At 33.2% G+C, this 27,654-nt stretch overlaps 1 protein-coding gene and 1 long non-coding RNA gene across 2 annotated transcripts in view; one reads left to right on the top strand and one right to left on the bottom strand.

Annotated features, from left to right (window-relative positions):
* LOC129965540 (death-associated protein kinase 1-like) overlaps positions 1-4,549 on the top strand; it is a 112,610-nt gene extending 108,061 nt beyond the window's left edge. The window contains exons 19-20 of the mRNA XM_056079515.1: positions 1,646-1,818; positions 2,464-4,549. Coding sequence (XP_055935490.1) covers positions 1,646-1,818; positions 2,464-3,148 — 858 coding nt within the window. The 3' untranslated portion in view covers positions 3,149-4,549. The remainder of the gene's footprint in view (positions 1-1,645; positions 1,819-2,463) is intronic.
* LOC129965542 (uncharacterized) lies at positions 1,767-27,406 on the bottom strand. Its single transcript, XR_008784224.1, has 3 exons — positions 27,262-27,406; positions 24,214-24,294; positions 1,767-1,835 (listed from the first exon to the last, which is right to left on the bottom strand). It is a non-coding gene; the product is annotated as an uncharacterized LOC129965542 (long non-coding RNA).
* Positions 27,407-27,654: the final 248 nt, after the last annotated feature.

The raw sequence follows: 27,654 nt of genomic DNA, 5'->3' as shown, positions 1-27,654 counted from the left end.
GTAGCCATCGTTCTATATAACTTGCTAAGTAAATCAAGGATAATCCTCTTCATATTCTACCCTAGCTGCAGTCATTCATTATATGATACCCTCATTAGCCATACGTTAAATTATTAGTCATACGATACTCTCCTATCCAAAATGCAAAGGGTATACTTCAACACAAAGACTATTAACTGATTCATTCATACCAAAGCCTTCTGGAAGGCTGTATGAGCCAAGCAGCACAGGAACCATCGAAGAAATAGGTTTATCCCAAATCGCCATCTACGCACAGAACACCTCAATCACTAGCGAAATGTTTGATTGCATCTGGAAAGAAATGCATTTTTTTTTTCAATATGTAATATTGAAATACTTAATGTGTCGGCTCAAATAGAAATACTTCAGGTTAAATGAAATTTCATTGAAATTCATGATATATCTTTCATGAAAAGAGTTTTGTTTCTTTCCTTATATATTCCTGCCTTGTGTCCTTTGTACAAATTATTTTCTGCTTCGTATACTAATAAAAGTATGCTTTTAAACACTTTTTTATTCTTATTTTTTACTTTTAATTTTTAAAAACATTTCTAAATTTATTATTATAGTTAATACGAAATACTTAATTTTTTGTTTCAAATTGTCAGGTGGATATCATTTTTCATATGGAATCAAATTTATTTAGAAGCAAGTGCTTAACTCTTGTTATTTTTTTTTAAATCTAACGTCATATGGACATTAGAAGTGCATAGAATTTCATAATTCCTGCACATAAGGATTTGGATTTTTTTGGCACAAGAGTCAGATTTGGCCACACTGTGCCAAATGTATGGTGAAAATTGGAAGGTGAAAGATAAAAAAAAAATGAAAATAACAAAGAAAATGTTATATAAAAATAAATATCAAAGAGCATTGTTGAATGAAATTCAAAATCCGGTGTCATAAAAATGTGTAAAATCAGGTAAGATGCAAAAATCCCATTTCTTTTTAAAATCTTAAGTTGGGAAGTTCTACGAATTCAAGAATTTTTAAAGAAACTGTTTCAAGACAATATGACGATGGTAGTTAAAAAATTGACATACTATTAAAATATGGATGCCTGTAAAATCAGTGTGACATGATAAGCAAGTTGGATATTGCTCATCACGTTTGAAACTTCATGAAATTGTTTGAAACGATCATGTTCAATGCAGAAACGAATGAACTTGACATCTAGTTTCTTGTATCATGTCAATCGGCAGCAATTTAATATGTGGTTTAATAAAATTTCTAGATACCTGAAAGTGCCAAGATTCTTGTCATAAGGTGTAGAAGTGACGGCAAAACATTTCTTCATGGGCGATTATGGTAGCCAAAATATGCTGTTTTAGTTGTAGTATCTGTAGATATCAACGTGGCTAATAACAAAATAATAATTCGAAATTCCTAGATTGCGTTTCATACTATCAGAGTAATAGCTGAATTTATCTAGCATCTTAGTAAGGGAATGGAAAATGGATTAGAAGAATTCATTTATTCGAATATTAAAACAAATATAATTAAATAAAATGATGTGAAAATCCAGTACTTTATTTCCTTTAAAATATTACTAATTTTAGGAAATTTTCAAAATTAGCTCATTTTCTGCCTTTTTAAATACCTAATATGTAAACATATATTGTAGGTACAACTGAGGCGGTATTCGCAAAACCATGTGTCTTCAGACTGTGTCCTGCAACAGTGGCGACAGGGCAGCAACTTCACTTGCAGTAGCATTCAAGGTCAGATCACTCTGGGAGAGTTCGGAGAATCCATTGACGTCAAGGTCAGGGCTCCCTGCTTCATGCGAATTGAGAGGTGAGCTTTCTCAACGTCTTTAAAAAATATACAGAAATACAATATTCTCATTGAGTGGTATAAAAGTTATGATATTTTATTTAAATCTTTATTTATAAGAGCTCAGTAAAATAAAGTTTTATTTGTGTATAGCTTTTAATATATAGTTTTTTTTTTTAAATTAGAATTGAAAAAAAAGTTTTAGTTTTATTGCATTCTCTTAAGATTTTTAGTAATTTTTTTATGACCTTTGCTACTGATTTTCTTAATGAGTTATGATACATTATTGAGAAAATATCACCCAACACTGGTAACCATTTAATATTGACACAGCTTATTATCCCATGAATTTAACGAAAAGAGTCCATTTGGTTCAATCTTGAAAAAGGTATAAATGGTCAACATAATGCTATGAGCCATGCGTAATCAGCAAATTATAATTTGAACCCGACTTTACTTAACAATAAAGTCAGGTTCAAAAGATTAATAATTAATAAAGTCCGGATCAATCATTCACTTATTATATTAAAAATTGCATATTTTTCGAATAGGAAACAGTACTTTTTACAGTACTACCAATAAAACAGCTAACCGTATCTTCAGATACCAATTTAATATTTAACAAATATAACTGTAACATATAATAAACATTTATTTCTCTTTTAGTTTCTACTTCCTGTCCAGCTTATTGGGCATCATCGATACCACACTCTCTGAAATGTGTCCCGGCCTCCTGTGCGAGCGACATGCCATCAGCCCAACTCAATTGTGCCAACATGAGATCCAGCCCATCAGCCACCCATCTCACAGCCTCCTCACCGGGCTTCTGGAGCACGGCCTTTCCGGCACAGTCCGGACTCCGGATGGGTCGGTTGAAGAGCAATTAGCTGATGTCATTTGCCTTGGATCGACAGATATTGTCGGCTCCAATAATAACAATGCTGGTGGTGGGGTAGTTCTCGGACCTCAGCTGCATGCATCCCATCTTCCGATACCAGTCCATCAAAAACTTTGTGCTTTGCTGGACCCTCCAGAGGCCATTGGGAGGGACTGGTGCATGCTTGCGGTCTTGCTTGGGTTGACAGATATGCTGCCTCACCTAGATCCTGGAGACAATCCAGCAGAGAGTCCAACATCCAGAATCCTTCGAGAATGGCTGAAAGAACCGTCCAGTACCGTATCCTGTCTATTGGACAAGCTGAAAGAACTAGGGAGGACGGATGCTGTGGAGGTTATTATGAGGGCTGCGCCTTTCATTAAGGTGTTTCCGGTTGGCGGAGAGGTATCCAGCGATGATATCAGTATGTTGTGTAGCATGTCTCACACGTCCAGTTCCAACATATCACGGTAGAAACTTGACTTTTTTTTTAAGATGAGGAATTCGAAAGGTTATGGCTTTTTATCCTTTTTCTGATTCTTGAAACAAAGAGCTTTCTCTGATAGTTGTCTCTCTGTATTATCTGTCCCTCATGGACTTTGGGCTTAATCTGGCCATATGTCCATTACTCTTCTTTCTGTGTAGAGAAATGTCCTATAGAACTTGCTCAAACAGCTAGGAATGACGAAAGCATTAATCGAAATATTTTAATTTGAAAGATAGGCGTCATGTGAATCTTACCCTATTCCTTCCTTTACAACATATCAAAGCAGAGCTTTAGGCTCTTTCAGGTTAATTGACGATTTTACCTATACAGAAGTGATTAATAATGTGTTTGTTGAGTCCTTCATAGAGAGAATGTTTCTCTAAGGAAAAATGAGACAAGAAATTCTCGGAGATATTTTTCATCTTAATTAAAACAGTGAAAAGTATTAAAGTAAATTCTATTCGGTATGAGTTAATGGCCATGTACAATCTTCAATAGGCAGCCATTCAAACACTGAAATATTCATTCAGTAGTAACTAATAGTCATGTAGAGAAAATATTTTCATACCTGCGTATTATTTTGTCGTAATGTTCTATATTTTATATTTAAAAAAAATCTCTGACCTATTTTTTCCAGGAATCATGCTAGATGTAAATAACCAGTGCATCTATGCAAAAATATTTTAAAGCATATTCCTTAGTTTATTATGAAATATCAGACTACTTTAAAGAATTCTCGAAAAGTATTTCAAATGGGATAAGTTTTGCTTCTTGCAATTTGAACTTATTAATCTTTCTATAAACCCTTATTATTTATATTTTTCTTAATAAAATTAAGAGATTCTTGATTTCAAAGGAAGCATAATTAGTTTTTCAAGAAAATTCCAAATGCTGTATGCTTTATGATAAGTTTCAATGCTTATTATTGCCTACTTTTGATGAGATATTTATTCCGATTTCTTGAGTTCTAGTTTTGAAATGGAAGTTTTGTTAATTTCCACAGATATTCATACAGTTTGAAGTTCAACTTTAAAAACTGCGAACTTGTGTTAAGAGCTTATATGAAGTCATCAGTATATTATTATTATTATTGTTAGAAAAACAACTGATCTAAGTGACCAGTTGAAAGCCCTTACGAATCCGTCCATAAGTACATATGTATTGTTATTTCCTGCTTGTATATAAAATGTATTTTTCCGGTGTCAGAAGTTGACGTAAATCTTGTTTAATTTTCTATGTGCGTCCTAACGAAATGTTTTTCAGTGGAATGATTTGAATAGATAAACTGTATGAATCAAAGCATTATTTGAATACGAAATATTGATGCAACACAATTTGTTTATGGAGAATAAAATGGAATTTTATATAAAAATACTTTGTAAAATTAAATGTGAATAAAGAATTTATTATTTCGAAATAATTTTTATCACTGCAAGAGCAATTATATCATTTTAAGAGAATTTGATAAAAACTATTTTTAAAAACACTTATTAATTTACAAATAAGGAATTGTTTCTAACCATTTTTTTAATTTTTAGTCTTTGTTCATAATTCATTTTTATTTTCTCATACACGAAGTATTCAATCAAGGAACGTAGCCTAAGCCGTTCGGACGGGAGAGAACAGGTTGCTTCATCACGATTTCCTCAGCAAGTAGGCACAAAATGGTGAAATATATACACATTCCTGAGCATAAAGTCACAATACATAAAGAAAGTCCTGCAGTGCAGTAAGGATAAACAAAGTAAAAAATATAATTTATAAATATCAACTGAGTAAATAATAGTAAAAATAAGAAATAAGTGAAATAAATAGAAAATACGCTTACGAAGTATCGAGGAAGTATTGCCATCGTCAAAAAATTCGAACTCTAGGTTTTGAAGAAACGTAATTCTCCAGACCTCCGTGAATTCAAAAAAATAAATTTTTGGCATTATGTATATTTGTTTGTACGTATCTCTGTATGTGAACACGATCATTCAAAGAGGCTTTCAACTAGAATGATGAGATTTGGTACATGGATTTTAGACTAAATTTGTACATTTCTGGCAAATTGTGAACGGAATACATTTTTAGAGGAAGTCTGTTTGTCTGGTTGTTCGAGTAGAAATGAATTCGATAAGTACAAAACGTAGAGGGTTTGATAAATAAAATTTGGTAATCAGGTTTTGAATCAAAAATGTAAATTCTTATCAAATTTTGAATTAAATCTGTCAAAAGCTTAATCATCTGTCTGTCTGTTCTTTCATATGCATATAAACGAAATAAGTAATGAAATTCGACACGTGATGTTGTGACTACAACTACAGTTTCGTGCCAAACATGGTTCCAATGGGATGGGAAAAAAAAAGGAATCCAAAATACATATTCGCACGATTGATTCATTTAAAATATTAGATTTCTGCAAAAGATTTACATTTCGTAATTATTGTTCACCATTGCCTTGCATGGCTTTACCCAAGGCCCAGAATTTTATGTTTGCAAAGAGGGTGAATAGAGTGCATGCGATTAAACTTTTGCAGATGGTCTTCACAATTGGATTTCAGTTTTGGGGATTAGCAATCTCTTGCACATTAGCTTGATTGTCAAGCTAATATTGTTATGTGCAGTGGAGAAAGGTTGGTACCCTATAATATGGCTTGTGGAAAAGCTAGAAATTCTACTTGAAATACTATGTTAAAATTTCGCATTTTTGCAGAGAATCTGTGTATTATATCGTAGTTTGCCACGACGCAGAATGCAACGTCAATTCCATTATCCGAAATTTGTTATTATATCAGCCCGACAACTAAATTAGTATTGTTAAATAGAATTTTTCAGACATTTAAAAATCCTTTTTGTGCAATATATTTGTACATTACAATGAAGAGGTATCAAATTTCTTTCATTAAAATATCAAAAGTCTCTCCTAGGTACTTTTTCCCGTTCTCCGAAGTATATACGTGATTCATTGTGTACGTCTGTAGCGAATTGGATTGAGTGAGGATAGAACCTGGGACCTTGTGGTTAGCAGTCCAGTAACATGACCATGATACAAAAGCAATTGCTCGGGTGGCGTAGCTGTTAACTGGCTTATAAGCTTTCACCACAGACTCTCCCTCCAGTGAGTCGGAGGTGAGACGAACGATATGGCTGATGAGTGGTGATGTTTCAGCTGGTTGATTCTAATGTGCCTGTACCCATTTGAGTAGCGCCAAGCGTTATGGGTAGCGTGTGTGGTTGTTGTTGCTGTGTCAAGTGAGTCTGACGACTTTGGTTTGATGTGGGTAGATGGCGCCACAACAGCTGTACGAAGGATGAAGGTTCATCGTCCGAGGTAACCAATGTGACGGATTGTGATACGAGGATCGAACTTGGGACCTTATGGTTCTTAGTCCAATAACATGATCACGATGCAAAAGCAATTGCTCGGGTAGCATAGCTTTAACTGGCTTATAAGCTTTCACCACACCTCCATGGGAAACCATCTGGCTAACAAACATATACTTGAATCAACAGCGCCGATTACTAAATGTGTTCATTTGCACCATACATATGTATCAGGCGCCATTTTCCATAAACAAATACAAAAGAAAAGTATGACAATAGATAGTACGCCAGTTTCGGTATAAAAATTTCTTCAGAAAAATACTTTTAATCAATTCTACATCTACCAATTTTATAATAAACTGACTGACTGTTTTAACTGATTGTCGCTTTACAGATATTACTCACTGAGCAAAATTACACATCTTAACATGTGAATAGAAATAGCAATTGCAATTGCCATCACGTAGCTAAGCAAAAAATTCAGCTTAACATTTAAGTAATTACAATTCAAAGAAAAAAAAAATCTCTGCGAGGTGCACATTTAATAAAATTTTAATCGTTTATCGTTTTAATGGACTAAAACCTATATAAGACTACATGTATGAAAAAAAAATGACAACTATAAATAATTTGTTAAGGGAAGCAATAAGACCAAATTATGTTTTAAAGATTCATATGAAAATTTTTGTCCCATTGAAACTTTAAACTCATTGATGGTGGTCAAAAGCGGTTATACTGTAATGTATAACAAGAAAGTATCGTAATCATCATAAAATTCGAATTCGAGATTTTGGCGGATCTTCACAATTCAGACCTTCAGGGATTCCACTCAGTCTCAAACGCTTTAAGCTAGACAGCAGAAATTGGGTGCGTGATCATTACACAAATCTGGGATTTCTCTTACATTTTGAATCAAATCCATTTGCAAGAAATCTGTCTGCTCGGACGGATAACAAATGATCAACTACAAACATTCGGATGGCATTTCGCACCGAATTTTAAAATTCAAACGGTTGAACTCTATTACATTTTGAATGAAGTTCATCCACGGTGGAATCTGTCGGTCCGTACGTTTGTACGCAGGCAAATGTGTAAATTAGAAACGTAATGAACTTTGATAAATGAAATTTGGTATGTAATTTTATATCAAAAATTATAATTCCATAGACACATTCTATCAAATTATAATTTCGAAAAACATTCTATCGAAAAGTATATTTGTCTTTCTTTAATAGACTAAGAAGGAAAATATTCTCATGTGTAGGATTCCAAAAATAAATATTTGATAACGTTTATGACTTTGCTGGAGGCCCATGATTTTATGCTAGAGGATATAACACTTTAGTTGAAGTATGAGAAAGGTTTCGGTGAGACCAGTCTCGATAGTTGTCCTTTTGTTTTCATTTAAAAGGTTTATGCACGATTTTTTCCAAAAATAATTCAGTTTTTTAATTTTGACGGAAAAGCAAACAGATATTCCACTCTTAATATATGGTATATATTCTTTAACGGGACATAATTTAAAATTTTAATGCCGAAGAACAGCAATACAAATTGACAAATGGTTTATAAAGTTTATATCAAAGATTCAGAATTTATGTGTGAATGTGTGTTGGATAAATCTTTCGCCTACTATTTTGTCCAACATTTAAATTACCCAGGAAATAATTAATTAGTACATGAATCATATGAAATTAATGTAATTAATTCTCAAATCGGTACACATATTCTATGGAAAGAAATTATATGTAAAAATGTTACAAAGGCAGAAAACAAAGACAAAATCAATACAGACTTTTTTATTATAATATTACAAAATTTATATCTTAAGACAGATAAACTATAACAATTTGAAAATAAAAATGCACGCAATATGAACAGTTTTAGCTAGTTCACAAAATAGACAAAAAAATCAGTATAAATACATTAAAATCAGATTATATTACAACATAGAAAATAAAATTCTCTTCCTGATATTTAATTTACAGAACTTTATTGAGGAAGTGAATTTAATTTAACTATATTAATAATTTTCTAGTATAATATAGAATCCTTTTTAACTATCTTCATGACTAATCTTTACAGATCACACACATCTTATTCGCGTAGCAATGACAAAACCGCTAAAAGAATTCAATTTTTGTTCGAAGATTAAACATTTTATAATAATATTTTTAACACTATCAAAAAATAATACTTTAAATGCATCTTTTGATTCTTTTCTTATATATGAAAATGCAATTTGTTTCAGCTCTGGAAGAAATGTGAAAAATTCTAAAGTTATTATCTTCAGATAAAAATGTTTTAGACTTCTTATAGTTTCGATGCATTTTTTAAATGTAAAATATATTTGATACTAGTATTTGTCAAACATAACAGCAAAAAAGTAAACAGGTAATGATTTAAACAATAAATTAAGAAAATATAAAATGAAAGTGGAACTGAAAATTGCATCTTCAATTAATAAAAATAATTTATTTCCGTCAAAGGGACTTTCTTTCCCATTTCAGATTTAAGAAATGAATGAAGTTGAATTGCATCTCCAGTTAAAAAAAGAATCTAATAAAAAGTTCTAAATAATTCGGTATTCAATTCCATCAAGCTCAAGCTATTTAGCTCTTTTTATAATTTCACATAGAGTTTTGAAATAACACTAATTTTTATTTAGTTCAAAATAGGCAGATATATTGCGATCATCTATTAAATGTTCATGTTTAGACGGAAGATGTATGATTATGAAGATTTTATTCTTCTTCTTATCATTTGCTCTTGTTGTCAATAAGCTGTTTTTTCAGAATTACTAAATAAAAAATAAGGTTCTAAAGTAGTAAGTAGTTATCTAAAGGAAGTATATAAATTCTTATGCAAATATATATAGAGAGGGTGTCAAAAAAGTTGAAAAATATACTATTGCAGTTATACATATCCTTCCAATTGGAAAGTTTCATTAAATTCTATAAAGAATGACAATAAAAAGCCACAAAAATTGAATTTTTATGCGGCCAAAACTGAAAAGTATTTGCATGTAATATATTTTCGTACATTATTCTGTACAGAAGAAAAACTTTACGTTTCTCTTTATATAATTTTCTCAAATATTAAAAGGCAAAAACATTGACCCTTTTTAAATACATCTGACGATTTTTGAGAGAGTCTTTTACTGTAATTTTTCAGGGAATTATTCATATGCTAAAAGATTATTAAAAGTGCAAAACCATGAAATTACAGCGTATTTCGTTGACAATTATAAAATGTCAAAGAACTGACGCAATTGTTTCTTTGAAATTTATAAAATTTAATGAGTTAAACAATGCTTGTGTATATGCAATTCAGTTCGCCACTTGTGATATGAAGAAATTGCATTTTGAATTTTTGTCCAAAGATCACAAAGTGCGTACGACCGAAAACAAATCCTCCCTTAATTCAGATAAAATGAACTTTAAAACTAACTTGATATACTGGCAATGATTCAACATACAGGTGTTAAAAACAACAACAACTGGGAAACGGGTTTTTACAAATGTCATACCACGCGTTTCGACAGTTTTCGATAAAGTAATGTTCTAAACAGGAAAGTCTCCATTCCATTAGCGAATGATTGAATTATATTCTGAGATATGCAAACTTTATTTTTTCTTCTTAATTCTTAATATTTATTTCCATTAGATACTTTCATTTAGATTGTAAAAATATATAATGCTACTTTATTAAAAAGCGATAACAAAATGTTATTTAATTTTGGGGTTTTCGAAGACTCAAAATTCAAGGGCATTAAATTGGCGATTTATCACTTTTGGGGTATCAACTTTCCGCTTTTAGAGATATTAGAAAAGGATAAAGAAGGTTGTCACATTTCACGATTTTACAACAACAAAAAGTTACAACTTTGCGCAAATGTCCGCCATGTACCCGATTTCTCTGTCTGACCAATAAAGGGCAGGTCAAACGCTTCTGAGCGAAAAAAAAAAAAAAAAAAAAAACATTTCCTTTTCAAAAAGTTAAACGATTGTGCAATACAATAGTTACGGGATCATTTCAAATTAGTTTAAACTAAATTTTTGCAGAAAAAAATTCTGCTCTGAAATATAGTTTTGGGACTCAAATTTTATATTATTTTTTATATTTTAATAAATTTAGCATATAGGTACACACTACCTCCTTGACTATACGGGACGCTATTTTGAAGGGCTTAAAAGGGCTTTACTGTTCCCAGAACAGAAAGACTTTGTTGAAATTATTTCTTTTGTTAGTTAATTAATCAATTTTTTTGCATATTTAAAAATGTTTCCATTTATGTCAGAAGTTAATAAAGTTTTAATAATTTATGCATCTAAAATTTTCGTTTTAAAATCTTTCTGTCCTTTACGGATTCCTTGAAATCCCTAGCATAAGAAGTGTAAAAAAAATATATAACTGAAAGCAAGTAAGTTGTTAACTATATGAATTAACAAACGCAAACCCTGTACACTTTAAAATATAAAAACAAATTTCAAATATAAGTAATTTTTTTCACTATGAGCAATTTAATTTAATTATGGTTTTCGAAAATTTTAAAATTGAATCAAAAAGGTACCTTTATTTAAACATTTGGCGTCTATTAAGGATTTAAATTTCAAAACAAAACCGAATCTCTGCATTTTCCGTACGTATCAATGATACAGTCATTGAAGTCGAAATTATTGGTTCAGTCCTTGAGGAGTTGAATTTTTGTAGGGCATATTCAGAAAGTATGGGAAGGGCCCGTTCATTGAATTATACATTGCAAAAAGGCTTCATTTGCCAACTATGGTTTTATGAAAACCAGTGTTTTGTCCATCCATTTCCCCATTTCGGATTTCATTACCAGTTTAAAAACTTTTTATATGTTACCTAAGTTGATTAAAAAGCAATTAAAATAATTACATTTCTATTTATTACATAACCAAACATTTATTTACTGAAATGAATCCTAGTGTAACCAAAGAAGCTAAGGTTTCATCATCATAAACTATGTTCAAAATACAATAAGATTATTTAAATCCTTTTCTGAACAGATTTTTGAAAGAAAGAATTCTTTTAAAAACATTTAAAATGTTTTTTGAGTTTATAAATTCAAGATAAAATCAAGCAAAAAAGAATTAAAAAACAAAGAAGAAGATTTAAATATTTATAAAAGCCAAGCATCAGCTTGCTCCTTGCCGCTTAGAAAGAATCAGAAAAACAACTACAACTCATGAAATCATATCCAATATATTCTTTCTTCCTTTCCTGGAATAATAAGAAAAGAATTTATTATTGATTTTATTGTTTATTAAAGAATAAAAAAATACTTATATTTTCCTTATTGGTTCCTTTCCTTACAGAATGTGCAATAAAAGAATTCTTTGATTTGTTTTCAGAATGATGTAGATGTTACATCTAAATTACATTAAATAATGTGTATCATTTCCAAATGAATGATGAAATAAATTAATTAGTGCTCAAGAGTGTAAATTATTTGTCTTCTCATGTTAGAAATAATTTCTCTAATTAAAAAAATAATTCTAAATTTTTGTTATAGACGGTGTTGCACCTCATAAAACCTGAAATCAATCAAAGATTAGATACAGCATCATAATTCTGATATCAACTGGTTCATCCCGTCATTCCCCTTCGAAATAGTCGTTCTCGCTCCTTGGAATCTTTCACCCACTCCAACACTGCTCATTTCAGGAGATCTCCAGATCGTCCAGCTCAAAAGTCTCTGTGAATAGGATGTTTGCGCTGTGCTCCAAACATATCATTGCATTAGAGGACTTAAAGTGATGTCCATACATTAAGATGCAATAAGAAAAAGCTAATTTTTGTATACAGCAGTGAATTGTGAAAGAAAGCAGACACAATTGCGAAGTACGAATTACAGGTTTTAATATTTTGGTTCAGGCATCGGTAAATGTACTGAATCACATGGCAGACATATAAATCATACAAGATGATAGAACAGAACGCCGTCTCATACCCCCGTATCCGTGACCATTCTGGTCACTGAACGGTTTGGTAGGCATGTTACGGGAATTTTATTTAATTAACAAAATATTTACAGTAGGAAAACGAAACAAAAATAACTATTTACAAAATTTACAATTATATAAGAAATTATATTATGATGAGACCGTTTACATAATTTTTTCCAACTTAGAAATATAATGCAGATTGAGAGATAAAATTTGTAAAAATATACATATAATCTGTGTTCACATTTTTTATGTTATAGTAGATCAGGATGAAGTTAAAAAAAAATCAGATGGAAAATGATTTGAGAAATGGAAATGAAGACAATCTCTGTTTGATTGAAATGTGTGACAGGAGACTGCAGTGCTTGTTTTTTCCCTTAGTCTTTTTTGGTATGAGACTTGATGTTGAGTGCTATGGAGGCGAGAATAGGTCTTTATTTCCACTTATAAATTTAATTATACTGTGGATTTTTTGTCTGGAAAGGAAGTTGCCGGCGACTCTTTTCAGCCATTCCTGTTCATGGCTTGGTGATGGTTTTTTCATATGCCAGGAGATTGTAAGGATGCATTCCGTAGCATAATGAAGTGCGATGCCTATCCCACCACAACTGCACTGGTCACTCTCAGACAGGTTGAACCTTTTGAGGTAGGCAGGAAAAGGGCCGTGTTCTGAGAAGAAAATAATTTCCTCTCTGTTCCAGTTAGTGGGATTAAGGTTGACTGAAGGTAAGATATTAAAAAATTTTCTGCCTGTGACACCATTGCTCCAATATCCTTGCCATTCCTCAAGCATGTTTTTCCGGAGGAGGGCTTTTATATGTGGTTTTGGTATCTTTGTTTGCATGTAGAATTGCCCATTTTGCGTTGCGTCCTTTGCCAGTTGATCTGCTTTTTCGTTGCCTATATTGCCCACGTGTGCTTTAACCCATGAAATTTTTATTGTTGGTTTTGAAAGCAGGACACCAAAAATGTCTCTTGCTTTTTGGTTTGTGCTCTTTGGATTTGAAGATGCCATGATACTAGCTCTATTGTCAACATGTATTTTAAAAGTATTGTTGTTAGAAAACTGAGATGTATATTTTACTGCTTCATGAAGTGCAGTGAGTTCAGCTTGGAAAACGGTATTATTATCAATCAATTTGGCAGACCAGTGGTAGGACCAGGAATCATTGATCAGAACACAAAACGCAGCTCCAACTCCATGTTCTGTTTTTGAGCCATCTGTGAAGATATTGATATTATTTATTTGAGATAAATTTATTCCTTCATCTTCCAATGAAATTTGGTTGGGATTGAGATGCTGGGAAGGGTGAGTAGACCAACCAGTTGCTTTCTTCTCTAGATCTTCTGGTTGTATCTCTGTTATATTATGAGGAAGAGGGATTCTTAGGCGATATATTGTCGTTAGTCTGGCTTCAAACTGTAATTGCAGGTGCAGGGGTGGAATGCCGAGAATGGTTTGTAGCGCTGTTGTTGGAGTTGTGCGGTAAGCACCTGAAATGTAGAGAAGAAATGGTCTCTGAATGGTGGAGAGCTTCCTCTTCATTCTATATGTTGGGTTTAGACACCACGCTGATGAACCATGGGCGAGCATTCTCTCAACTACTGTCTTGTAAAGAACTCTTTTGTGTTTCTGAGAGATTCCCCATGTGCTTCCAGCGATTCTTTTGAGGTTTTGGTGCATTTTAATGGCCTTTTCTCCTTGTTTTTCTATGTGTTCTAGCCAGTTTAATTGGTCATCAATGTGGACTCCTAGATATTTAATAGATTTATTTCTCTTAATGATGTCTCCATTCCACATGATTCTGGGACCTCTCGCCATTTTGCTGAATAAAATATGGGTTGTTTTTTCCGTGGAGATGGAAAGTTTATTATTTGAGCACCAGGAATTAAATTTGGCTATTGCAAGCTCAGTTTCTCTTTCCAGGCTATTTTTTGTGTCCGCTTCGATAACCAGTACAAAATCATCTGCAAAGGCTTGGATGTGTACATTTTCTGGCCAGACCTGCTTGAGAATTTCGTTGGCTACGAGATTCCAGAGAGCGGGACCACTGCATGATCCTTGAGGGCAGCCTTGTTTCTGATCTTTCATGGCCCTACCTTCTGGAGTCATTAGGGTCACTTTCCTGTTTTGGAGAAGACTGTGAAAGAGGCGATTGATGTTTAAAGGACAGGGACTTTCATCCAGACTCTTGAGAATTTCTTTGTGTTGCAAGTTGTCAAAGGCTCCTTTTATATCAATAGAGAGCACTAAGACATGCTTGCCCTCTCTTCTTGCAGCTTGAATTTTGTTTATCAGCTCATGGATGGCTGTGTCTACAGATTTACCTTCCCTAAACCCATGTTGACGCTCGCTGAGGCTATTAGTGGTCTCAAGATGATAAGTTAACCTTTGGGTCATTAATTTCTCTAGCACCTTCCCGATTGTTGGCAGGAGAGAAATGGGTCGATATGAAGATGCCAGTCTCTGATCTTTTCCTTGTTTTTGGAATAATATAATATTTCCTATTTTCAAGGAATCTGGGAAGCAACTTAATTCTAGGCACTTATTAAAGAGAGTTGGGAAGATATTATGAAAGCGCTTGTGTATAATTTTAAGAAGGAGGTTGTCAATTCCATCAATACCGGGAGCTTTACCTGACGGAAGGTTGTCTATAATCATAGAAATTTCTTGGGGGGAAAATGGAGGGTCAAGTGGCTGCGTTGAAGTGTTTAAATTATAGTTAGTTGAAATAGCAGGAGATGGGAAATCTGGTCCAAGATGGTTTGCGCTGCTTCCTTCAGACTTCCTTTTGGGTCACTGTTCATCAGGTATGGAATTTGAGATGGGAAAACAGATTTCCGGAAGGCGGCTTTGTAATGCTTTCCATATGGGTTGGAGGCTGAACTGCAGAAATTTCTCCAGCCCGTGTTTTTTGCTTTTTTAATATGTTTTTTGTACTCTGTTTTTTCTTTCTTGAAGATCTGGTATCTCCACTGCTTTTCAATTTCTGGTGCCCTCTGTGCTCTCTTTCTTAGTGCTCTTACTTTCTTTTTATTAATTTCCAATTTTTCTGTCCACCAGTTTGGTTTCGTTAACAAAAGCTGTTTTTTGATCTTAAAGGTTTTGTTGCAGGCATTAATAATAGAGTTTTGAAGAACTATTGTAGCGTCATTTAGCTCTCTGGAATTTCTTGCTGTTGCTATTTTATTTTCTAGATAATAAATATCTTTACCAAGTATATTGAGAAATCTAGGATGATTCCCATGGCGTGTCTTGTATCTTTTGTAGAACTGGTTAGCTATAGTGGATGCTATTGTTGTTTGTATATATCTATGGTCACTTAAGGAAATATCATCCAGAACCTCCCAGTTAATGGAAAAGTCTATAATTGATTGGGAACATAATGTCAGATCTGGCCAGCCAATGCTGTTATTTCTTTGGAAAGTTGGTGGAGCATCTGATTTATTTAAGATGTATAAATTATTTGCTAAGATAAAATCCAAGACTTCATTGCCTCTGTTGTCATTGGATCTGTACCCCCAAAGGGTGTTGTGCCCATTGAGATCAGCGCCGATGATAATCTTTTCCTCCGGGAGGCTGGTAATGATCTCTTGGATTTCTTGGAGAGTTGTGCTGACATCTTGTGCTGGTGAGGAGTAGGCAGAAATTATTGTGATGGGATAGGAGGATGTTTGAATTTTTACAGCTACCACGTTCACTTTTGTTGCCAATAGAGCAGGTTTTATTTGGGCTGACGGGATGAGAATTGCAGCTTTCTGGTTAGTGGAACTAAACGTTTTCCATGAATTTGGAATTCCACGGATTTCGTTGTTATAGTGGTATTGTTCTTGCACTAGGATGATATCCGGTTTAATCGTGCTTGCTGTCAAATGAAGCTGGTTGGTGGATGCTTTGGCTCTAGCTAAATTTATTTGGAGTATTTTTAGTGGGTCTTGAGTAGAGGCTGTCGCGATGTTAAAGGGAAAGGAAGAATTTTCAAAATTAATACTGTCCATACTAATAATAGTCCCTTGATTTTTTATAAGCTGCTACCTCTTTTTGGTAGCAGGGGCATTGATTGTCGATGGCTTTGTGCCGCACGTTGAAGTTAGTACCTCTCAATCTGTTGCTCTCGTAGCAGTTAATTCAGTTGGAATCTTCACTTCTGCAGCTTCTGCTGTGGTGTCTATAACCACAACAACCACAAAAAGGCGTAGTGAACTTGCATTCTTTTGAAAAGGCTGTGTGGCCATAGGCTTGACAAGTCGAGCACCTCTTGACATGAAAGAATTCTTTCATCTGGTACATGGACCAGTTTATAGGAATCTTTTTAAGTTGTTTAAGCGTATGGAGAACCTCACCGGGAGTTTCCAGAATCCAATGGCTTGTTCCTTCTCTGCGGCCTTTCATTTTGAATCGGAGTCGCAGATCCTCCTGCATATTAGTGTAAGCTTTCATCGCCGTTTGGACATCTTTATTTGTAGTGTCATTGGGCAGATCGTATATTATTAGACTTGGTAATCTTTTTCCTGGCAATCTTACAGTTATATTCTTTTTAAGAGAATCATTAGATTCGATTGTTTTCTTCAATTGGTCAAATTCCTGCTCCTTGTCACATACAATAGCCAGCCCTTTATTTTGAAGTTTTCTCACCGTTCTGATTTTGAAATTGGGCCCGTCCTCCTTCAATTCTTCTCTTAGAATTGATTCAATAGTTTTGTCGTTTTCTTCTGTTGGATAAAGAAGCCCTGTTGGTTTCTTTTTTCTATTTTTTAATTTAGCCATCTCTGCATAGGAAGGCTTCTTTATGGCATTTGTTGATAACTGCTTATCCCGAGGTAATTTTTCCTTAGCTTTTCTATATTCCTCCTTTTCCTTTATATGCGTTGGAGAAATTGTTGCCTGGGTTGCCACTTCTATACCCTTTTCCTTTTTATTGTTTATTGAGATTCTATCCTGCAGAACGTCTAGGATTTGGTTAGCTTCCATTTTAATTGATACTGGCAAATGGGAGCGCATGCCATCTGATGGGCGACTGTTGATTAAGCTGCGGAGTCTCTGGCAAAGTTCTTTCATTGGAATACTTTTATCACCAGTTGGAATATTTTTTATAATATTTGATGTTGTTGGAGATATAGAAGTAGAGGATTTGGTTCTTCTAAGTGGTAATAAACCGATATCAGCATCAGATGGAGGGTCTAACATCATAGAAGGCAACTCATCTGTTATTGCTTCCATTGTTATTGCTTGGAAATATATGGATTTTTGAAGTAAAAAGAATAAACAAAAAATAAGAGCTGTTAAATTATTTGATGCAAAATCAATTCAGAAAAGGCTACTGGGGCAGTTATTCCCCTTTTATCCGACCAAGTGTGTGTCATGCAATACAGGTCTATGAACAGTCTTAGTGCAACTATTATGTAATTGAAACTGCACTAATGTCCGGAAAAGAAATTTCATCTTACTCATTGGTTACAGGCAAATATATATTTTCTATTTCCCTTTGGGGAATTTACAACTGCGAAAAAGAGCCTGAAAACGCTTCCAGGCCACGCATGAGGAATTAAAAAGGACAGATACTTGACTACCAAATCTTATTACTGCCGTTACTTTGAATTATATCTTACTTTCCCCTTTTTCCCCCCTTACCCCTTTAATTTTAAGAATTTTGATATGGCGGTGAATCAATAGCATTAAAAACCCATAATTGTGGAAACTGATTAGGAAAGAAGAAAAAAATTGCATGATATATTTAAATATAATTGAGCTAATGTATTATTATAGCTAATGGCTAAAAAAATAGAAAAAATCAAGTTTAAGAGATTTTAAAAAAAATAATACGGCAGATCATAAAAAGATGAATGATAACGATAAATCTTAACAAGAAAAACTTTAAGAACTTTTGGTGATAAGAAAACTTAACTTTGATAATATGGAAAAAAAATCTTATTTGAAAACTTTGATAAATTTTAATAAAATGTTGATATTTATATGAATAAAAAATACATTTATCTTGCAAAATGATCGTACTTAAAAAGAAAGTGGAGAAAATTGATTTGTAAACCCATATGTAAATTATGTATGCGTACTCATGCATATGTGGCGATCCTGCTTCCATCAAAATGACTGCATTCGAAAAACTATTTTCCTAACTGCGCACCGGAAGTACGAAGCAGTTATCTACGATCAAGCTCGCAAGCTGTGCGAATTAAAAAGATAAAATTTCCGGTCTTTCAAAAAATCTGTTGTCTGTCGATGTGTTAGCGTTAAAAATTAAAAGATGTTTATTTTTATATAAAAAAAGTCGTCGCTCATTCTTTATGTGTGGATGTAACTTAACTACCCCAATTTGCAACCTTCTCCACTAAAACATCCCACATTTGGTGACTCGAAAAGTGAAAGGATAACTTTCCCAGTTTTCTTTATGCATTAAATGGCGCCATAGCGCATTTCTTCCTAATGGCGGTAAGCGTATCGTTGAATATTGTTTCTATTTTCACAGCCTAAATAATTTCCATCGGAACTTCTGTTATATAATTTGGATTAGCATTTTCATATTATTTACTCTGATTATCAGTATATTATTTGTATTTTCGTATTTCAAAGCAGTTTTGTGAAATTATATGAAAATGCGTCCTTGGGAAGCAATCGGTAAAGTTTCTAGGTTGTCTAATTACATCTGAAGGCGTGAAACCTTTACCGGAAAAAGTTCAAGCCATTTCTGATTTTCCCAAACCTCAAAATATATCTGAGCTAAAGCGTTTCTTGGCCATGCTCAATTTTTACCGTCGATTTTTGCCTCATGCCGCCCAGACTCAAGCTAGCCTACACGAACTTTTAAAAAACTCTAAAAAGAATGATAAGCGACTTGTTCCTTGGACTGACCTCACTACAGAAGCTTTCGAAAAATGCAAATCTGATATTGCAAATGCAGCTACTTTGAACTTCCATTCACCTAACCAGCAATTATCTATCATGGTTGATGCTTCAGACTCAGCCATCGGATCTGTCCTCCATACAACTACGTCTAATGGTCAACAACCTCTGGCATTTTATTCCCGAAAACTTACGCCCTCAGAACGTAAATACAGTACGTATGATAGGGAACTTTTGGCGATATATGCAACTATCAAACATTTTCGACACTTGTTGGAAGGTCAAAATTTCATAATATTTACAGATCATCGACCTCTTACTTTTGCTTTCACCAAAAAATCTGACTCTTCTTCTCCAAGACAACTAAGATACCTTGATTTCATTGCACAATTCAGCACCGACATCAGGCACGTATCGGGCTCAAAAAACGTTGTAGCTGATACCTTATCTCGTATTAATGAAATACAGTTACCAAAAATAGACTTTTCTGCCATGGCGGAAGCACAAGCATCTGATGAAGAACTTCAGACTATTTTGGCAAAGAGTCACTTTGTTTAAAACCTCTCTCAACCGACCCCAATTCATCTAAACTTTACTGTGATGTCAAGCAAAACAAAATTAGACCTTACGTCCCAGAAATTTTCCGAAAGAAAGTTTTTCTATCTTTGCACAATATTTCCCACCCAGGTATCCGTGCCACTAAACATTTGATTTCAGAGAGATTCTTTTGGCCGTCCATGCAAAAGGACATTTCAAATTTCACCCGTTCATGTCTAGATTGCCAAAAATCTAAAATAGCTAGACACACCAATAGTCCTCTTAAATCTTTTCAATTACCTGCAGCCAGATTCGATCATGTTCATCTAGATCTCGTAGGACCTCTTCCACCTTCAAACAATTGCGGATACCTACTTACCTGCATAGATCGTTTCACACGATGGCCTGAGGCAATTCCCATTCCTGATATTTCTGCTGAAACTGTTGCGCGTGCATTCATAACTCATTGGATCTCACGCTTCGGTTTGCCTTCAATAATCACGACAGATCAAGGACGACAATTCCAAAGCAACTTGTTTTCTTTGCTCAGCAAACTCTTGGGTGTCCAAAAGATCCGAACGACCCCATACCACCCAAAAAGCAATGGAATAGTCGAGCGATTCCATCGATCTCTTAAACAAAGCCTCCGATGTCATGCATCTACGAAATGGACCGAATCAATTCCTTTGGTTTTGCTCGGACTCCGAACCGCATTAAAAGAAGATCTACAGTGCACATCGGCCGAACTAGTTTATGGCTCAACCCTTAAACTACCATCAGAATTTTTTGAATCCCCTTCAATTAACGTCGAGCCTCATGAGTTCCTAATAAATTTACGGACCTTGATGGATCAACTTAAACCTGTTGCTACTGCACCTCATGACACCAAGAAAGTATTCGTTCATCCAGCTCTGGACGCTTGCTCACATGTGTTCGTGCGCCACGATGCTGTTAAAAAACCTTTACAAGCGCCATACGATGGACCATACCTCGTACTCAAACGAACTGATAAAATGTTCACAATTGAAAAGAACGGCAAACAGTCCACGATCAACATTGATCGCTTAAAGCCTGCGTTCTTCGAGAACTCTCACCAGTCCTCTGCACCAGCAATATCACCACCAGTTGCAGTTCCGACTTCACCAAAACCAGTACCTGAACTGTCTCCATCGAGTCCTGTGTCACCTACAAATTCTACTCCAGTACCTTATGTGACCAGATCTGGCCGACGAGTTCACTTCAACACTCGTTACCTCTAACTTCAGTGCCTGCTGCACTACTAGAGGGGGAAGTACTGTGGCGATCCTGCTTCCATCAAAATGACTGTATTCGAAAAACTATTTTCCTAACTGCGCACCGGAAGTACGAAGCAGTTATCTACGATCAAGCGCGCAAGCTGTGCGAATTAAAAAGGTAAAATTTCCGGTCTTTCAAAAAATCTGTTGTCTGTCGATGTGTTAGCGTTAAAAATTAAAAGATGTTTATTTTTATATAAAAAAAGTCGTCGCTCATTCTTTATGTGTGGATGTAACTTAACTACCCCAATTTGCAACCTTCTCCACTAAAACATCCCACACATATAATATTTTTAAATGAGAGAGGGGGGGGGTAATTACATTCTACTACCAATATCATTATAATTTCTCGGCTCAACTGAAGGAAAAATTTCAGGTGCCTGGCTGAGTTATTTATAATTAAATGGGATTTAAGAAAGTTATAATTGCCAATTTACTTATTATTAGAAAAATTGTTAGAAATGTGTTGTGAAAAAAGAGGGAATTTTTCTTTAAGAACAACTTTAAAAAAAATTTAGTTCATCAATTTATTTATTTTTACAAAAATTATTTAAACAAATTTCTTCCCTTAGAAGTGTTAAATATTATTAGTATTTTGCTCCTTTCCGCCACTTCGCCTCTCTTTTATATGCATACATATATATACACACATACACATATATACGTATACATACACATATGCGCACATACATACTCACACTTACACATATATACGCGTACATACACATATACACACACATACACATATATACACACGTACACATATAAATATATATATATGCATATACATACATATACACATACACATACACATATACACATGATCGAGGAGAGAAAAGTAAGGCGAACAATGGATTTAAAAAGAAATTGGAAAACATAAGAAATATAAATGAAAAAAACATAAAATAAGGTAAGAGCGACAAACATTAAAATTGCGCTAAGGCAGAAATGTGCCGTCTATAAGAGGGAGAAAAAAAAATAAAGTAAAATTATTATTACCACTACTACTACTACTAATAATAATAATAATAAATAACAAAGGGCGCATTCCCGGAGTTCGTCATTCTTTGACCTTGATTTCCACTCTATTAGATATTTTACTGATGATTTTTTCCCCTCTGCCTTCTCTTTTCTTATACTCTTGCGAAAAACCGTTTGGGGTATAAGAATCCATTGGCACTCATCTAAACAACAAGTATAACACGATCGTTGTCCAAACAGATTTAGAATGGAAGAGAGAGAGAGAGAGAGAGAGAAAAAAGGTGTTTCAGAGGCAAGGATATGAAAGAAAGAAAATGACACGTTACTATTATTTTCTTAGAAGTCATCGCGCCTCTCCCCCAAAAATAAAACAAACAAAGAGAAAGCTGTAAACAGCGCGGTAGTGTCCCCTGCGCCATTCAGCTGAATGACAGCGAATCTGCCTTTTGACCAAATACCACCTGCATGGTACTTAAACACATTCCCCCCTTTCTTTCCCCCTTTCCCTTTCTCTTCTCCTCTCATAGTGAGGAGGGGACATCGGTTGGTCTTAAATTTACAAAGGAGTTGGAAGTGCTAGTTATAGCTATTTCTATTGTCAGTTAGTGTTGATATCCATCTTGAAAATTTTTCCCTACGATCGGGGACGAGGAAAATATTTAATGAGGGTTGCTTATAACTTTTTAGTTCAAATATTTATAAAAAATCACTTAATAAAGTAATTGAATCGAGTTTGACTTTACGTGATTGCAAATACCTTGCTAATAAGTGCGATGAAAGAGTTATATTGATAAGATATTTACTAAAGAATTTATTAAAGCGTAAATTCGACTTACAGAAATATATTCAACAGATTATTGAATTTGCAGAGAAACAATGATTTATAAAATTATTTAAAAATAAGCAACGAAATAACAAAAGTATATAGATGATAGTTTAATTTGAACCCTTGAATTCTCTAACATGATTAATTTAGATATGATTTATGGGCTTTGAAGGAAGTTGGGAACAATAAAATAATTTTGGAGAGAGAATAAAGTCGACAAGGGTAACAGGAAACGTGACTAAATTCTTAAATATTAAAAAAAAAAAAAAAAACGACCATATAATTTATAAATTAGATTTACAAATGTACCTATACTGCATGACACACACTAACAGTACAAGATATTTAGGGAACACTTACCCCATTTGCCTGTAGAGGTCTTAGCCTAGCATCCTTTAACAGCAATAGATATGAGAAAATTCAATTTGTCCTCTGGATGCGACTCCAGTCGACTCGTACAATAGCTCTGAGGTACAAGATTTGTAATGGTCGAGCAATGAATGATCTTGTAGCAGGCACAAAACACTGTGCATGAACACTAGACTCACTATCGAAGTGTAAAAAGAATAACGGAAGATAGATCGCAGTCTGAAGAAGTTCACTAATTGAGAAGATGATGCGAGACTCAAGTACGCTCTTTGGGGAGAGGACAGTAAGCACGACCGCTCTCGTTGACGGCGGAGAGTCGACTACCATACAAGATGATAGTGGGTGAAAAAAAAAATATTGTCGATACTGCTTCGTATCGTAATGCTGGTGGAGACATAGGCTGTACAAAAGTATGTGAAACAGAGCAAAGAGGTAAAAATGATACATATGCGTTATGCGAATAGTTTATGTTTTTTTTCTTTTGCTATAGCAAATGATATGATTGGAAAAAATGATTAAAAATTGTTTTCAGAAAAATTAAAGCAGTTTCAGCCATTATACTCAAAGAATATTCATTTTCCATAACTTTTTCATTGATGTCTCAAGTATAGCATTAAAAATATTTGAGCTATATTACGTATTTGTTTCCCAAAACTCACTTCTACCTTATGAACTAAACGCAATTCCCGTGAAGGAATTTAATGTAAATAGATAATAAAGTATAAATCACTATTAGAACTTTCTGTTTCGCATTCTGATATCTGAAAAAAAACTTTATATTCTATTAAAACTATTATTCATTATTTTCTGAAACCCTTTGGCTTTATATTTTAGTAATTTAAAAATATTTTTTAATAACAGAATTCTTATATTTAAAACAAATTGCAGCATAGGTGATATTTACCTTTTGGCCCTGCAACGTGCGTTATCATCCCGCTAACACAACGAAGAAGAGCCGGATCTCTCCATTATGGATTCCCGAATGCTACAAAAGAATTAAAAATATATTTACATTAAAATAATTTCAGTATAAAATGAAATGGTATTAACTCAAGACATGATAAAAGAATTGCATGAGTTTTTGAAATTTCATAAATATTCTGAAGGTCAAAATAATTAAGACACTTGTGGGTTTACGCATTTTTTCGAATTTTCCTACAAAGTCATAGAGAATATGGTCTCATTGAGTTATAAAAAAATCTCCGATATTGATTTGTAACTCTTATCAGCAGTTTTATTTACTGATCATAATGCTTACGTGGAATTTCATAAAAACTACACTACATTTGAAAAAATATGCGATTTTTTTCTGTTGTTAAATCAAAATGATTTGCTTATAACATTCAAACTTATCAAGTACACTATAGGTAACTTACTCGCTACTTAACAACCTACCAGCAAATATTTATATAAAAATTTGGGGACTTTCTTGCATGTTCGAGGGAGATGAGTTTTTGTCTTTCTTAATAACTTGTTGCTTTGTCGATTATTCGGATGGTTGAAGAAATTGGTTATTTTTAATTTCGTATAAATTTTCAGATCAAACGCCATGTCCATGATTCCATCAAGTTTTCAGACATTAAAGATGTTTTATGTTAATAGTCTGGCATATGTTCTGATCCTTATACATATGAGTATTTCTAATGGGGAACCTTTTCTACGACATCATAACACTATTACGTCTGGTTCATCTCTAAATTTATTTAGTGTTATTGTGACTTCGCTTTTTTATTCGTCTTTTCGACTACTAATGTATTAAACTGAATCCTTCGTTAGCATTCAACAGTAGAAGAAAATCATGCCATCATATATTTAATGAAACAAGGAAACCGATTTCGATTTCATTCAAATCAATGAAAATATTGCTCAAAATATACTTAAGTTCAAAAGTTAGTTAAATCTAGACTAAAGAATATTTCGAAATAAATTAGCATGATTTAAAATTGATCATTTCAGAATCCAGATTATTTTTCAATTAATTAAAATTTTCAAATGTTTGATCTTATGTGCACATTCCCAGCCTCCAAAGTATACCTGAGATGAAATTGGAAGATCTAGGTCATAGGATTTGGTATATACAGCATCAACATACAAACTTATTTATCTTCATTTATACTAACAATAAATGTTCATGTGTGTGTGATGGTTGGCCTTCTAGAAGGGCAGATCGTTTGACTAATAGCGACCAAGTATGACATATATACCCCTAGGGGAATTAGAATAAACAGCTTAGCTATAATTTTTAATGATTTAAATTAATTAAAAATTAAGCTAACTTTGGTTTCTCTGCTTTTAAGTTGAAATTTGAAACCATTTTAATATTTAAAAAATATTTTCTTTTCTGTGATAAATTTAATAATTGTGTTTAATTTTGCTGAATTTTGACAATTTTATGAATATTTTTTTGCGTAACAGCAATTTGCGTTTTTAACAACAGGCTATATTGTTATCTCGAAGCTCAAACCACTTTCATTTTATTTATCAACTATCTGATTGTATGAATTTCATTTATTTTTGGAATTTTATTGAAAAAGATTTTGTTTAATATATAATATCTAAAAAGAAAATTGGTAAAATAGTGAAATTACAATTGTGGGAATTTTATAAAATAGATGATTCACACATTTGCATTTTTAATGGAGCCATGATGTCCTGGAAAGTTTGTCCATTAGAAAAAAGAATTCCTGATCTCATGGGTGTGCAGTTATTTTTAAAGGATTTAAATGAAATCAATGATAACGAACTACTTCAAAAAGCTAATTTGTCGCCAAAGGTGACTAGCATGTAATAATGTCAATTAGATTGCATTCATAAAAGCATTTCCTACAAATTTAAATTCGAACTTAGAAACTCTTTAATTTTTAAATTTCGAGCATTTCCCACTCCTATCGGAAATGTAATAACCATAATTTTAACCATTATAAACTATTGCTAAATCAAGTCTAAATTTATATAAAAAAATTAAGAATAATTTATTCAATATTCTAGTGAGTGCGAGTATTTTTATCAAAATTTTTAACTATGCCCAATTGAATTATAGCATAATTTTCTTTTTATAATTTTAAAGCAATTCATGCCTAGTAATATCTATATAAATTTCTATTGCATTCAAATTTCTTCTCAATCACAAATTAAATTAAATTACTTCCAATTATATATATGTATTAATATATAAATATAATCTGTTCAAATCCTTTAAGATTCAGTTGGTCCATAAGAAAAGCTAAGTCATGAGCCATTTTTCACAAACTGATTGTCTTTAAACTAAAATCTTCAATCCCAAAGGTTGTTAAATTTGTTCTATTTAATATGTTGTAGATAGAACGTAATAGTTTCTCTGCAGGTCTGAGGTCCAATAATGGCAGCGAGGCTGAAAAGAAAATTCAACAAAAGACGCTGCAGCAAGCGACCGTTTCATTGCGTTTCAAAGTGTTACGCTAAGCGTATATCAGTTTGAAGTAACGCTCATATATAAGCTAATACCCTATGTGAATCAAAATAAAATTTATGACATACTTTAACTTGAAATGCATGGCAAGGAATTTCATTCAAATGATATTTATTTTGCACGATTCGATTTTCATTAAAAAAATATTAAATCCTCTATATTTTAAAACATATTTTTAAGAAAGGTTGGCTTTTATTAATCTTAAGTTTCAGATTTTTAATTCATTATTAAAAATATTATGGAATATAAAAATTCACAATACTCAAATCTTGTACTAGATAATGTCAACTATACGTAAATGTTTACGTAAATTATCAGACAAATCATTAATGATGGATTCAAAAATATTCAAATATTTTACTTCTACAAAGACATAAATCTGCATAAAATCTTAGAACTTTAACATAAATGGAATTCCATTATACAATTCCATCTTTAAAAACTTGAAAAAAGTCAGATGAAAGCGTTTAAAAAAGTAAGAATGTATGAAAAAAAAATACTTACAGAGCATGTATGTTCGATAAATCTTTTTTCGTCTGAAGTATTAATGGAGTGAAGTGTTAATTTCATTTTGACATGTAAAGGACTATAATTGAATGAAAATTTCATCCAGTTACTGCTGTGAAAATTCTCTTTCTTGCTCAGCAGAGAAAACAATCTGCGAATAAAATTCCTAGGAAGTCTCCCGGCTGCCGGATAAACTGAGAATGTCCCGGATCTTGCGTGGTTATGCCTATCCGCGATGACTGCGCAGAACAATCTCGGAGTTTCTTCCAACAGGTGGCGGGTTATGACAAAGCAATGTTATTTATATACAGCAAGAGAAAAATCGATAACTCCGTGACGTTAACGAAACGACAAATTGATGCAGATTAATAGGAACCAATAATAAGTCAA

The sequence above is a fragment of the Argiope bruennichi genome, chromosome 4 (assembly GCF_947563725.1).
Source record: "Argiope bruennichi chromosome 4, qqArgBrue1.1, whole genome shotgun sequence".
NCBI lineage: Eukaryota > Metazoa > Arthropoda > Arachnida > Araneae > Araneidae > Argiope > Argiope bruennichi.
Note: the sequence above shows the minus strand (reverse complement) of the source record. Positions and strands in the feature narration are given on the sequence as shown.